This window comes from Bombina bombina, chromosome 3 (assembly GCF_027579735.1).
Source record: "Bombina bombina isolate aBomBom1 chromosome 3, aBomBom1.pri, whole genome shotgun sequence".
Taxonomy (NCBI): domain Eukaryota; kingdom Metazoa; phylum Chordata; class Amphibia; order Anura; family Bombinatoridae; genus Bombina; species Bombina bombina.
The window spans coordinates 1100168841-1100184100 of NC_069501.1; the positions used below are offsets into that span (position 1 = coordinate 1100168841).

At 35.2% G+C, this 15260-nt stretch overlaps 1 protein-coding gene across 1 annotated transcript in view; it reads left to right on the forward strand.

The window, feature by feature from the left end:
- Positions 1-15260, forward strand: part of DCLK1 (doublecortin like kinase 1) — a 596478-nt gene that overhangs the window by 550435 nt on the left and 30783 nt on the right. The window contains exon 16 of the mRNA XM_053708444.1: positions 1613-1686. Coding sequence (XP_053564419.1) covers positions 1613-1686 — 74 coding nt within the window. The remainder of the gene's footprint in view (positions 1-1612; positions 1687-15260) is intronic.

Here is a 15260-nt window from a genome sequence, read left to right on the forward strand (position 1 = left end):
TTTATTTGAAATGCAAGAATGTAAGTTTAAATGCCGGCCCATTTTTGGTGAACAACCTGGGTTGTCCTTGCTGATTGGTGAATAAATTCATCCACCAATAAAAAAGTGCTGTCCAGAGTACTAAAACCAAAAAAAGCTTAGATGCCTTCTTTTTCAAATAATGATAGCAAGAGAACGAAGAAAAATTGATAATAGGAGTAAATTAGAAAGTTGCTTAATATTTCATGCTCAATCTGAATCACAAAAGAAATATTTTGGGTACAGTGTCCCTTTAAGCAGTGGAGATTGAAATCAAGTTTATTTTATTTTTAATTCGATAATGGGCCTTGGCTTAGCAAAATGAATTACTAAGAATGGTAAGAGAGAAACCACTAAACAATAAAATGATTTTTATAACATTTTCATATTGTTTTTATTAATGTGCATATGAATAATAAAATAATTTAGAGGTCTCTTTCTGTGAGATCAAGCTACATTTAGTGACTGATATATATTATCCAGCAAGCAGATATTTGAATGAACATTGCATAATTTGATAATTAAATATAAAAAGAGCTACATTCACACCCATGTTTAGCCCCAGTATTTAATTTAAATTGCATGTTTTAGCACAGAAGTGGTTATTCACAGTTTATAATAATTTTTAACAAGTGTAATCGCTGCACTTCTAATACATATAATATATAAAACATAATATAGTTTTTCAGTTTAATGTCCATTTAAATAATAAAAATGGTCAGTATTTGGATGCTATACCTACAGTATATACTGGCTTATTGCTTACTCATAACACATTCATACTTTTTGCATAAAAGTCAAAGGTTGATTTACAGTTCCAGTAATCTACATTTTTACCACTAGATGGCAGAATCAACACACACATTATTTTCACAGAAAATAGTCTTGGCAGCAGTAAAAATGCACTGCTACACAAAGAAAATATAATATTTCTACCATAATTTTTTTAACCATTTAAAATATCTGTAAATTTACTTTTTATGTAGTTCAGTCTGTTCAGACATTTATATTTTATAATATTTGTTAACAAATGTATAAAATAAATATATTACGTACAAAAATATCCTTTCTGTAAATGTCCTTTGTTTACAAAAACTTGTATAGTAAATATAAAGATTAGATACTCACACATGCATGTAGTTATACTTGTCCATACAATAACACACAAATACTTGTGCACTTGCTAAACAGAATCTGCTTAAACAAATTACACATGTAGATGATTTTGAAATGAAAATCTGTAATACAATGAAAACAGTATCAACATTAGAGTATTATAGCCTCAGAGACACATTCCTATAATGACAAATGCTAATTAAACATATTTTTAATGTATTTGTTTTTTATTATATTTTATTTCATTATATTTTTATAATGTCTTGTTTTGTGACATCAAATATGTAGGTTGTAAAAAATATTATTATATTATTTATCACCTTCAGTGTTGGAGTGGTTCACCTTTTTGATAGGTTCTCACCATCTCTGAAGGTCTTAAACCTAACACTCTGCTATCATGGAAGGGCAATTTGAAATGGAGTCTTAATTCTATAGCAAAATGTTGATCCACTGAGTTGACCCATTTCTCTCTGCTCAGCTGGACCACGGGTTTACCATCAAGAGATCAGGGTCTTTGGACTACTACCAACAACCAGGAATGTATTGGATAAGGTATGAGATGGTTCAGCGCCAACAGTCAGTGTTTCCATGGCAACGTGCTGGCAGTCTCCATTAACCAGTCCCTTCAGTGGATTAACATGTTTTTTGTTTTTTTTATCCAGTCCATATGCTGCTTTATAACTTTAATCTCAGTTTTTGCTGAGATTACGCAACCACCTCCCTCATTCTCCTTCTTTGTCCATTAACCATGCTAACATTGCCAGCTTTTGTTCATCACATATCCTTAATATTTTATGTGGTTTAAAGGGCAGTATATATCCAAATTCTACTTTATTTGACCAATAATATTACCATGTTACATACATATTCTGTATATAGGCTTTTGTCTAGCCCAAAATATTTCTCAACAGAATCTTAACGGATTACATTATTTCTATTCTTATATTCTGTCAATTTAAACCCTGTAAACACAACCCTTACCTTATACCTTACAATTAACAATGCATAACAAAATAATGCATTGTGCATTAAAACCACTTCAGTAATTCTGTGTTATCTACAAATGTTACAGTTTCTCGTTTACTTTGTATTGTACGTGTGAATTTTAGTTGTTGTCCGTATCTTTAGTCTGCATGCTTATTAATAAAGTTTGTTTTTCTACATTTAATTAAAAAAAATGTGATTAATGCAAATTTATAATTATTTTCCACATTCGGAAATGTATTATATATTTATTATATTAACTAGATAAGTAATTGAAATCGTATTCAGGGAGGCAGCTTTCACGGGATGGGAATTTGTAATTGCAGTGTTTAATCAAGATAATGTTTTTTCATTTATTTATTTTTTGCATAAAGTTTTCTGATGAATAGAATCAGAATGAAATCAAATGTAGGTAAAACAAAGAATTTTTGAGAAAGGATAATTTATTTTAATTACTTTTTGTATTTGTACAATATCAACAGATGCTCATTCTGGGTGCACACTTGCAAATTTATTTAGTAAAGTTTCTTTAAATATCAATATTTTAGCGTAAAAAGGGCGTTTTTTTTAAACAGAAACACATGACATACAACACCCAGGCACTCAATAGCATAAATCTTAAAGGGACATGAAATCCAAAATGTTGCTTTCATTATTAATTAAGATACAACTTTCAATTGTAAACATTTTTCTAATTTTCTACTATTATCAATTTTGCTTTATTCTCTTGGTATCCTTTCTTAAAGGAGCAACAATGCCCTACTGGGAGCTAGCTGAACACATTGGTAAGCCAAACACAAGAGGCATATATGTGCAGACACCAATCAGCAGCTAGCTTGCGGCTCCTGTGCCTATCTAGATATGCTTTTCGACAAAGGATACTAAAGGAATTAACCAAAAAAGAAGTACATTGGAAAGTTGTTTAAAAATGTATGCTCTATCTAAATCATGAAAGAAAAATGTTGAGTTATCATGTCCCTTTAATAATATGTTATAAAGTATATTAATATATCAATTGTGGTTGTGCAAATCTGGGGAATGGGTAGTAAAGGCGTTATCTATCTTTTTAAACAATAACAATTTTAGTGTAGCCTGTCCCTTTAAGATAGTTTGTCAACTGATCAATTGTGTTTTGTGTGTTATCTTAAAATGGAAAAAAAAAAACATTTGTTTTAATTCCACTAGAAAATAGAGAATATTTGTCAATATTCAAAGCCGTATCTATAACACAGGGTGACATCACAAGTGAATCATAAAACCATAAAATAATCTTCATTGTAAATAAGAAATATTATGATAAAACTTTATTATTTTCTATCTTTAAAACTCCTCCCCCCTAAAGTTTAATAGAGTGTGCTGTTAAAAAAAAACGTTAGACTTACAGCAATAAATCCGAAGGTAGTTATGAATATTTTACATTACATTATTTTACAAGTCTTCTCCCCATAGACTTTAATGGAGCACGCTGTTAAATAAAACTAACACTTGTAGTCTGCTCGCTAACCCAACACTGTGTTAGACCTACAGCACTAAACCAGAAGGTAGTTATGAATATTTTACATTCTAATGCTCTACACATAGAATACAATTTTCTTTTTTTTAAATACATATATATATTTACTGTATATATATATATATATATATATATATTGTAAAATATATTTATATGTATAGATATATATATATAAAATATTTATGAATGTATACATATATAGATATATACAGATATATATAGGTATATAGATTTAAAAAAATACTAAAAACATTTTCTACTATGTGACAAAAATTGGAATGTAAAATATTTACAGTAAATACACAGTAAAACACATTATCAAATATTAAAACTGAAAAAAAATGTTTGATGTATTAAGGCATTTGAGTGGAAAGAACTCAAAAGTGTGAAATAGAAAGTATACCCTCTTTGAATTCTATGGTCTTATGTATCAGGACATAATAACAATCATCTGGTACTTAGCAGGTCTTGAAATTAGGTAAATACAACCTCAGATGAACAAGAACACATGACCTATTACACCGTGTCATGATTTATTTAACATCAACAAAATCCAAAATGGAGAAGCCATGTATGAAAAAACTAAGTAAACCCTTACTTCTTCCAAAGGAATTAAGAGGCAAAGTAGCAGCTAGGTGCTACTAATCAAATGCCATTGATTAATTGATCATCACCAAGTGTGACCACTTCCATAAAAGCTGAAGTTTTAGCAGTTTGCTGGTCTGGATTCAGGTGTGTGTTAACACAATACCAAGGAGGAAAGATATCAGAAATAATCTTAGAGACGCAAATGTTGCTGCACATCAATCTGGGAAGGGTTATAAGGCCATTCCAAACAATTTAAAGTCCATCATTCTACAGTGAGAAAGATTATTCACAAGTGGAAAAGATTCAATCTTCCCAGGAGTGGACGTCCCAAATGAACAATGATATTAAATAACTAGAGGACTGATCAAATAAATGGGATCTGAAATGTATTATTACCAAGAGCAAAATTATGCATATAGGATCCAAAAACCCAAAGGCCAATTATAGTCTCAATGGTACATAACTGACTGTAACTAAAGAAGAAAGGGACTGGGGAATTATTATTTCAGATGATTTAAAATTTGGTACACAATGCAGTAGTGCAGGCAGTAAGGCCAGTTGAATACTCGGTTGCATTGAGAGAGGTATTAATAGCAGAAATAGCAAGGTTCTTATGCCACTTTACAGATCATTAGTTAGGTCAAATCTGGAATACTGTGTACAGTTCTGGAGACCATATCTTCAGAAAGATAAAATAATATAGAAGCTGTCCAAAATAGTACTACTAAAATGGTACATGGTCTAAAATATAAAACATGCAAAGAAAGACTCTATGATCTAAATATGTATAGTTTAGAGGATAGAAGGGAAAGAGGTGACATGATAGAAACCTTCAAATATATGAAGGGACTTAATAAAGTAGAAGATGAATGCATTTTCCACAAAAAAAAGAAATGCCAAAACAAGGGGTCACAGTCTAAAGTTAGAGGGTAGCAGATTCAGGAAAAATTTTAAGAAGCATTTTTTTACAGAAAGGGTGGTGGATTCATGGAATAAACTTCCATTTGAGGTGGTAAACACAAAGACTGAAAAAGAATTAAAAAAAATGCCTGGGACATGCATAAGGCTATCCTAACAAAAAAGTGACATGTAATATGGGTTGACTTGATAGGCCTTTTTGGTTTTTATCTACTGTCAAATTTTATGTTTCTATGTTTCTAAATTCACCCTAAGGTCAGATCGTGCAATGCTCAGAGAAACTGCAAGAAAAATAAGAGTTACATCTCAGACTATACAGGCCTCAGTTAACATGATAAATGTTAAAGTTTGTTACAGTACAATTAGAAAAAGACTGAACAAGAATGGTTTGTATGGACGCTTGCTAGGAGAAAGCCTCTTCTCTATAAAAAGAACATGGCAGCATGGCTCAGGCTTGAAAAGTTGCATCTGAACAAACCACAAGACTTCTGGAACAATGTCCTTTGGATAGACAAGACCAAAGTGGAGATGTTTGGCGTTAATGCACAGTGCCAGGTTTGGTGAAAACTAAACACAGCATATTATCACAAACACCTCATACCAACTGTCAAGCACAGTGGTTGAGGGGTGATAATTTGGGCTTGTTTTGCTACCACAAGACCTGGGCACCTTGCAGTCATTGAGTCGACCATGAACTCCTCTGTATACCAAGGTATTCTAGAATCAAATGTGAGGCCATCTGTCTGACAGCTAAAGCTTGGCCGAAATTGGGTCATACAACAGGTCAATGATCCTAAGCACACCAGCAAATCTACAACAGAATGGCTGAAAAGGAAAAGAATCAAGGTGTTGCAATGGCCCAGATCTCAACTTGATTGAAATGCTGCGTTGGGACCTTAAGAGAGCTGTGCATAACTGAATGCCTGCAAAACTCAATGAACTAAAGCAACGTTGTAAAGAAGAGTGGGCCGAAATTCCTCCACAACAATGTGAGAGACTGATAAAGTCATACAGAAAATGGTTACTTCAAGTTATTGCTGCTAAATGTTCTTCAACAAGCTATTGAATCATAAGGTGTACTTAGTTTTTCACACATGGCTTCTCCATTTTGGCTTTATTTTTGTTAAATAAATCATGACACACTGTAATATGTCAAGTATTGTTGTTCATCCGAGGTTGTATTTACCCTAATTTTAAGACCTGTTAAGGACCAGGAGGATTTTTATTATGTCCTTATACGTAAAACCATTAAATTTAAAGAGGGTGTACTTTCTTTTTCACATGACTGTATATATATATATATATATATATATATATATATATATATATATATTGTTTATAGTGACCCGCACTAACAATCGACAAGCGCCACTGGTAATCTAACCCTATATGTGTATAAAATGGTAAGACCAGTTTTCCTTTATTGTGTTTACAGGGAAACAGTGCTCTAATTGGTTTGATCATAAATTTTACATGAACATCTTCCCACAGCATATCTGCTTGATAGAATTAAGATGAAAATTGTTGTATTTTTGGGGTGATTTGGGTGCATTGTGTGATTTTGGAGAGAAAGTGTGCATTTATTTTTAATTACGATATGGTGATGGCCCCAATGAGAGGTTCTTTAGGATAAGGGGTACCATCAAAACTTTTGAAACTCTTAAACGCTATATTGATTGAATTGTTTGGGGAAAACTGTGTTGATTAAATATCTTATTTGCATGTAAATGAGAGAATTATAGATGTACCTCATGAATTGGTTTTGAACAAAAACAAATTCTGTATTTGAGTAAGGATACTTTGCTAATAATACATTGTTTAATATGAATATAAATGCTAACATATCCTGTATTTTATATATTCTATTTGTGCACAAATATGCCAATAACCAGTATTTTAGGACTATGTTATAAGTTAAATAACTTCTGTATCATTGTGATCATTTATAAAAATGCTTTACAGTGTGATTTTTAATTTTGGTATAGCCTATGCAATAAGGTTTCTCACTTAGAATGATATTGATTACAAATTTGCTGAATAATATTGCTACCTAAGTATTACAGTTTAAGCTATTGCATAATAGGTTTTTAATTGATTTAATTTGATAAAAATAAATTGCATATTTTACCTTAGGATTATAATGAGTAAGTATGAAAATTGTTGACTTCATTAACCAAACAGTCTTTAAGTTCTTAAAATTGAGTCTAACTTTTATGCACTAGAATATTATTTTGTTCATTTAATATTTACATGGGAAAAGCACACACTTATTTTGGAGAACAGACATTTGACAATTCTACCATACTTTAAACTATAATCAGCTGATCATGATCTTAGCAGCTTTGTTGAATACTGTTGAATGCTGGTTACCAAAAACCTTTACAAACATGAATGTAGTACTGAAGAAGAGAGGAGCATATTTAATAAGTGCAATTGCTTTATTTAGGGCTAGATTAAAAGTACTGCCATCTATAGTACAAGGTAGATCATTTTGCACTCTGTCTCACGCTAAGAATAATGAACAATCTAGTATTACAAGTGGATGGTTGAAATCTAAACAGAACATCTAAACATGGCCAAAAAAATTTCAGCACTCCCTATGCATTTAATGGATAGTGCAGTTAGTAGGTTAATTGAGCTTGTATTACAGAGGGTGAGTGTTGCACTCGCACCATTATTATTATTATTATTATTATTATTTTTATTATTAATAATAATATTACAACACAAAACTACATGAAGAACTCTACTACTTGTGCACCATCTGCAGTGCTATAAACAAAGATTGCGCAGTGCTATAATTAAAGGGGGAGTACAACAAAACAATTATAGGGATCAAATGGTTAGAGGGCCCTGCCAAGAGTTGCACTGTTGTAGTCAGCTCTTAAGAAGGTGATCTACAAACAGCTGGAATTTTAGGCTTACATGCTAAGGGAGTTCAGGGGATAGCAATGGAGGAGAGGAACTGGTATTAGGAAAGGTTAGTGTAGGTTGTATGCATCCCTGAACAGTAGAGTCTTTAGGGAGCACTTGAAGCTTTTAAAACTAGAAGAGAGTCTTGTGGAGCGAGGCAGAGAGTTCCACAAGATGGGAGCCAGTCTGGAGAAGTCCTGTAAACGGGAGTGTGATGAGGTGACAAGAGAGGAGGAGAGTAGGAGGTCATGAGCAGAGCGAAGGGGACGGGAGGGAGAGTATCTGGAGACAAGGTCTGAGATGTAGGGGGGGAGCAGTGCAGTTGAGGGCTTTGTATGTCAGAGTGAGAGTTTTGTGTTTGATCCTAGAGGCAAGAGGAAGCCAGTGAAGGGATTGGAAGAGAGGTGCAGCAGATGAAGAGCGATGTGTAAGGAAGATGAGTCTGGCAGAGGCATTCATTATGGATTGTAAAGGAGCTAGGCGGCAGGTGGGGAGACCAGAGAGGACAGAGTTGCAGTAAACAAGGCGGGAAAGAATGTGTAAGGAAGTGTCTAATTTTAGAGATGTTTTTAAGGTGGAAGCGGCAGGCTTTAGCCAAGGACTGAATGTGAGGAGTGAAGGAAAGATCTGAGTCAAATGTGAGGGTAGGGGTAATGATGGAGTTGTCGACAGTTATAGAGCTATTGGGGGTGGAGATTTTGGAAGAAGGGGGGGAAATGAGGAGCTCAGTTTTGGAGACATTTAGCTTCAGGTAGTGAGAGTTCATCCAGGAAGAGGTGTGAGAAAGACAGTTAGTGACACGGGTTAGCAAGGAAGGAGATAGGTCTGGTGCAGAGAAGTAGATTTGGGTGTCATCGGCATACAAATGATATTGGAAACCGTGGGACTTAATTAGGGAACCTAGTGATGACGTATAGATTGAGAAGAGAAGGGGACCGAAGACAGAGCCTTGCGGTACTCCGACAGAAAGTGGTGACGGGGTAGAGGAGGCCCCAGAGAAGGCTACACTTAAGGTACGTTTGATAGGTAGGAAGAGAGCCACGAAAGGGCTGTGTCACAGATGCCGAAGGATTGGAGGGTTTGGAGCAAAAGAGGGTGGTTGACAGTGTCAAAGGCTACAGACAGATCAAGGAGGATAAGCAGAGAGAAGTGGCCTTTTGATTTAGCTGTAAGTAGTTGTTGGTGACCTTAACAATAGCTGTCTCTGTGGAGTGATAGGGACAAAATCCAGATTGCAGCGGGTCAAGAAGGGAGTTTAACGTAAGGAAATGGGATAGGCGTGCATATACTAGTTTTTCAAGAAGCTTTGAAGCAAGAGGGAGGAGGGAAAATAGGGCTTTAGTTGGATGGGGAGGTAGGATCAAGGGAAGTTTTTGAGGATAGGTGTGACCAGTGCATGTTTCACCGATGAGGGAAATGTACCAGTACTGAGGGAGAGGTTGAAAATGTGTGTTAGTATAGGGGTAAGGGTAGCAGAGAGGGAGGGGAGTAGCTGTGAGGGGATAGGGTCAAGGGGACAGGTAGTGAGGTGAGAGCGCAGTATAAGTGCTGAAACTTCTTCTTCAGTAACAGGGGAGAATGAACTAAGTTTCAGGTTATGAGGGTTGTGGTTGAGTGAGAGCATTTGAGGGAGAGAATGGAATTATGTTGAGAGCTGATTTCATGTCTGATGGAGTCAATTTTGTTAATGAAGTGACTGGCAAAGTCTTGAGCTGACAGAAAAGTTGTATTAGGAAGTGGGGGAGGGCGGAGGAGAGTATTGAACGTGGAGAACAGACGTTTTGGGTTTGAAGAAAGATTAGAGATAAGAGTAGAGAAGTAGTGTTGCTTGTGAAGATTAAGGGCATAGTAGTAGGAGTTCAAGATGAATTTGTAATGAAGAAAATCAGCTGAACTCCGCGATTTTCTCCAATGCCGTTCAGCAGTACGGGAACATCTGCGTAGGTACCGTGTCAGAGGAATATGCCAGGGCTGGGGATGAGTGTGTGATTTCTGAGCAGTTGTAAGAGGGGCGAGATTGTCAAGGACAGATATAAGGGTGGAATTATAGTGGCAGATAGATTGTTCAGGGCAGGAAAAGGAGGAGAAGGATGAGAGGAGCGGTTTAAGGGAATTAGCAAGTTGTTGCTGATCTAAAGACATAATGCTTCTGTGAAGTTTGGTGTGAGGAGTAGAAGGTGGGAGAGTTGTAGGAAGGGATGATATGTTGCAAGTAAGGAGATGGTGGTCAGAAAGAGGAAAAGGGGAGTTTGAGAAGTTTGAGAGAGTGCATTGATAGCTAAAGATCAGGTCAAGAGACTGACCGTCTTTGTGAGTGGGAGAATCAGTCCATTGTGACAGACCGAAAGAGGAAGTGAGTTGCAGAAGTTGTAGCAGATGAGGCAGTGGGATTGTTAAGGGGGATGTTGAAGTCGCCAAGAATGAGGGCAAGGGTGTCTGAGGAAAGGAAATAGGGTAGCCAGGCAGCCAAGTGATCTAGAAATTGAGTTGAGGAGCCAGGGGGTCGGTATATGACTGCAACACGTACAGAGAGAGGGGAGAATAAGCGAATCATGTGGGTTTCGAATGAGGGAAAAGTGAGGGAAGAAATAGGATGTATTTGTTGAAAGGTGCAACGAGAGGAAAGTAAAATACCTACACCACCTCCTTGTCTATTTACCAGACCTAGGAGTGTGGCTGAAGTGGAGACCCCCATGTGACAGAGCAGCAGTAGATGCTGTGTCTAGGGGAAAGAGCCAGGTTTCTGTTAGGGCCAGAAGGTTGAGGGAGCGGGAGATGAAGAGGTCATGTATAGAAGTGAGCTTGTTGCAAACAGAGCGAAAGTTCCAGAGTGCACATGTGAAAGGGGTAGTGGCTTTAGATGCAAGAGGAATGTGAGTAAGGTGTGCAGAGTTTTGTTTTCTGAGTCTATGGGATGGTACACATGGATGTGCATAGTTTGTCAGTGGTTGGGGACCAGGATTAGGGGAGATGTCACCAACAGTAAGTAGAAGCAAGAGGGAGAGTGACATGAGATGAGATACAGATTTGCAGTAGTGAGACTGTTTTTGAGATGAGCTGCAGGGGAGAGAGAGAGTGTTTAGGAATAGGTAAAGTTCATGAGTACAAAAGTATGGTGAGTTTAAGAGAGATGGGCTAATGAACAGTGCAGGTGGAGAGGGAGAAGGAGTAATTGAATAGTGTAGTTTGTTATAGAGACAAAGGGTAGCAAAAAGGAATATGAATATATTGAGTATTTTTACAGAATTGGGAACCAGTTAAAAACATAAGACACAGAATTACTGTAACAATTGCATAAGGGAACAAAAGGTATATGAAACATAATATTACAAAAGTACTGTGTATTCTATATCTGCTTAGTGTACCATCAACTTAGCGGACTATTGGCTTAGTGTTCAAGCAATATTCAACATGAATTTTACTGTGCGTCCCCATAAAATTAATTTATGATTCGAATTCAGTCCTCTTGCGCTATTTTGACTAGCAGATGGTAGAGTTCCCTAAACTATCACTTGAGTTCTAAAACATAACATAGGGCTTGTAATATGGGCACAAAAATAGAAGCGATATTGATTGTAGCCGAGTAGGACTGGCTTCCTCTAAGCTCCAGAATAAAATACAAAATCCTTACTCTGACATTCAAGGCTTTCAATAACACTGACCTCCTGATCTTCTCCTCTGTTATCACCTCCTCACACTCCTGTCTAGAGGACTTCTCTAGATTGACCTCTATCTTGTGAAACTCTCTGCCTTGCTCCACAAGACTCTCACCTAGTTTTCAAAGTTTCAAGTGCTCTTTAAAGATCTTACTGTTCAGGGAAGCATACAATGTATGCTAACCATTTGTTAGCCACAGTTCCTCTCCCCCTTTTGTCATTCCCTTATTATTATTATTATTAGTTATTTGAAGAGTGCCAACAGATTCCGCAGCGTTATTCCCTTGAACCCCCTTAGCATGTAAGCATACAAGCTCAGCTTTTTTGTAGATCACCCTCATGGCAGGGACATAAATGCTACCTTGCATATTAGACCTATGTTTATAGCACTGCAATATCTGTTGGTGTTTTACAAATAACTGATTATAATAATAAGATGTAGATATTCATGACTTCATCAGTAAAGGCAGATACTATGTTTTTGTAGAGTTGAAACCATACAATAATTCAGACTCTGTAGAGATGTTCTTGTCTTTGTGCCACAGATAAGATCCATTAATAATCAACATATCCTGTCATTTCTCAATATCAAAACATAGCGCCCTTTTTGGATTTTAAATCTAGGTAATTGCTTTGTAATTGAATTACTAATATAGACCCTGCTTATAAACTGTGAGCTTGATCACAATCCTTTAGAATAGTGTATCATATGATTTATCTATACAAATCCCCATAGACTTTAATGTTGTATTGTATTTTGTATATAAAAAGATTTTGATCTACCCCTTTGTTGGCAAATATTTGTCCTTGTGATAATAATCTTCAATTTATATTACTGTGCACTCAAAATATATAAAAGAAAAGGGATTTTAATCATAAGTAACACTCATTATACTCTAAATTGTAACAACTAGATGCTCTGCAAATAGTTTTGATGAAAAAAAGATTTTAAATAAAAATGTAAACATCATATCTATTCCCCACTTTTAAAGAAATTGTTCCAAAACGCATCAAAGGGCTCTGTTAGGCCGGGAAGCCATTTTATTGCTCCCATGCCACATTATTTAATAAATAATAATAATAGTAATAATAATCTTAATAATAATATTTTTTTTCTAGATTTCATTTTAATTAAATGTAGTTGAAAGTTTTCAAATTTCAAAACACTGCAAGAATAATTCATTATTTTTATTTTTTTACTAAATAAAATAGCTTTCCTTTTCCTTTTTTTCTGCCCTTAAGCACAGGCCTGCATTTCATATAATATTTGACATATTATCAATAAATACACATTTTTCGTAGCAATCCACATTTTATAGTGTCACAATTTTTCTTAGCATCTGGCAAGAAGCAAGATGTCTTCTCAAACTGTGCTACAGATTTAGTTAAACTTAGTAATTTTGCCAACATTTATGCAATATCAACATACATGTCACTCCATTTTTATATTGCTAATAATTTTTCATTTAAATTTAATATATAATAATTGTTCTTATTCTATAAAAATCTAGCAGGAACTAGTAACTCCACTTTAGCAGCTCCCGCCACCATAATATAACCAACCACCAGGAAGTATCTAACCTTAAAGGGACTTTAAACACCTCAAGATATTAATATAACTTGTTTAATTATATGTAGAAAAACAACTTTGCAATATACTTTTATTATTTATTTTATTTGTTCTCCTTTCCTGTAATGTAATTCTGAATATTGTGGGCTTTCCAATCCATTTTAACATGAAAGTGCAGAAACAGCTATATTCTACACACCCCAGTCAAAAAGGATTATCTTCCTGGAGTCATTCTATATATATACACATATATATATATATATACAGTTGTATGCAAAAGTTTAGGCACCCCTGACAATTTCTATGATTTTCATTTAAAAATAATTGGGTGTTTGGATCAGCAATTTCATTTTGTTCTATCAAATAACTGAAGGACACAGTAATATTTCAGTAGTGAAATAAGGTTTATTGGATTAACAGAAAATGTGCACTATGCATCCAAACAAAATTACACAGGTGCATACATTTGGGCACCCTTGTCATTTTGTTGATTTGAATATCTGTAACAACCTCCTAGCACTGATTAATTGGAACACACAATTGGTTTGGTGAGCCCATTAAGCCTTGAACTTCATAGACAGGTGCATCCAATTATGAGAAAAGGTATTTAAGGTAGCCAATTTGTTGTTCTCTTTGACTCTCCTCTGAAGAGTGGCAACATGAGGGCCTCAAAACAACTCTTAAATGACCTGAAAACAAAGATTGTTCAACATTATGGTTTAAGGGAAGGCTACAAAAAGCTATAGCAGAGATTTAAGCTGTCAGTGTCCACTTTGAGGAACATAGTGAGGCTATAGGAAGCGTCTAGAGGCTGTTATTTCTGCTAAATGAGGCTCTACTAAATATTGATGCAATATTTCTGTTGGGGTGCCCAAATTTATGCACCTGTCTAATTTCGTTTTGATGCATATTGCACATTTTCTGTTAATCCAATACATTTTATTTCACTACTGAAATATTACTGTGTCCTTCAGTTATTTGATAGATCAAAATGGAATTGCTGATCCAAACACCCAAATATTTATAAATAAAAATCATGGAAATTGTCAGGGGTACCTAAACTTTTGCATACGACTGTATGTGTATATATATATATATATATGTATGTGTGTGTATATATATATATATACCTATATTTAATAATGTATATAAATAGTTTACTTTCAACTCATAATCCAAGTGCAAGCCGACTAGCGCAAAAAGCTTGCTTCTAGCGCAATTAACACTCTAGTCGGAGTATAAATTAGCACTCCACTTGTAATCTGGCCCTTAGTGTTTAATATCCCTTTAGTTGGTTTAACACTGTTATATATAGTACATAGCAATAGTGGTATAACCTTTAACTCAAACCCTGACTACATCTTTTACATTAGCCAATTGAAAGAGTGTGTTTGCCTATTTTTAATAGTAGCCATGCCCATTTAAAATCCTGATTGGCTAGCCAAGTTAACCGTTCAGGGGCAGAATAATTATAAAATAGAGAAGGTAGCCCCTTAGAAGAAGCAGAACATGACAATGAAGAAGTTGAAGAATACATTTTCTTTATGCAGATTTCAGGTAAGGAAACATTAATGATGATCATTATTACTTTAGAACTTCGCACTGCATCTTTGAAGGAGAGTAAATAGACAACGGCCAGTGTTGTCAGGAAATGGCTCAGCACCTTAGAAAAAAGTAGACTAAGCCAATTAGAGATGGCACTGCATAGGCGATAAAGTGTATGCAGCTTAACAACCTTGCCAACCAGGTACTGGTATTGACCTGACATGGGATCCAAGTCATCTTTCAGTAGCTCATATGGAGCAATGAGACAGACATAGTTAAAGTGATAGCTTTTACAAATCCATGAGTCCAGGGATAAAAAAAAAACATTTGGTGCAGTATTCAAGGTGCTCTGGACCTTATGGGCCTACCACTAGCTGGCAGTTCGGTTTACTCACGGAAAAATCTAACATACAAAAACATCTCTCACCAAATGAACAGG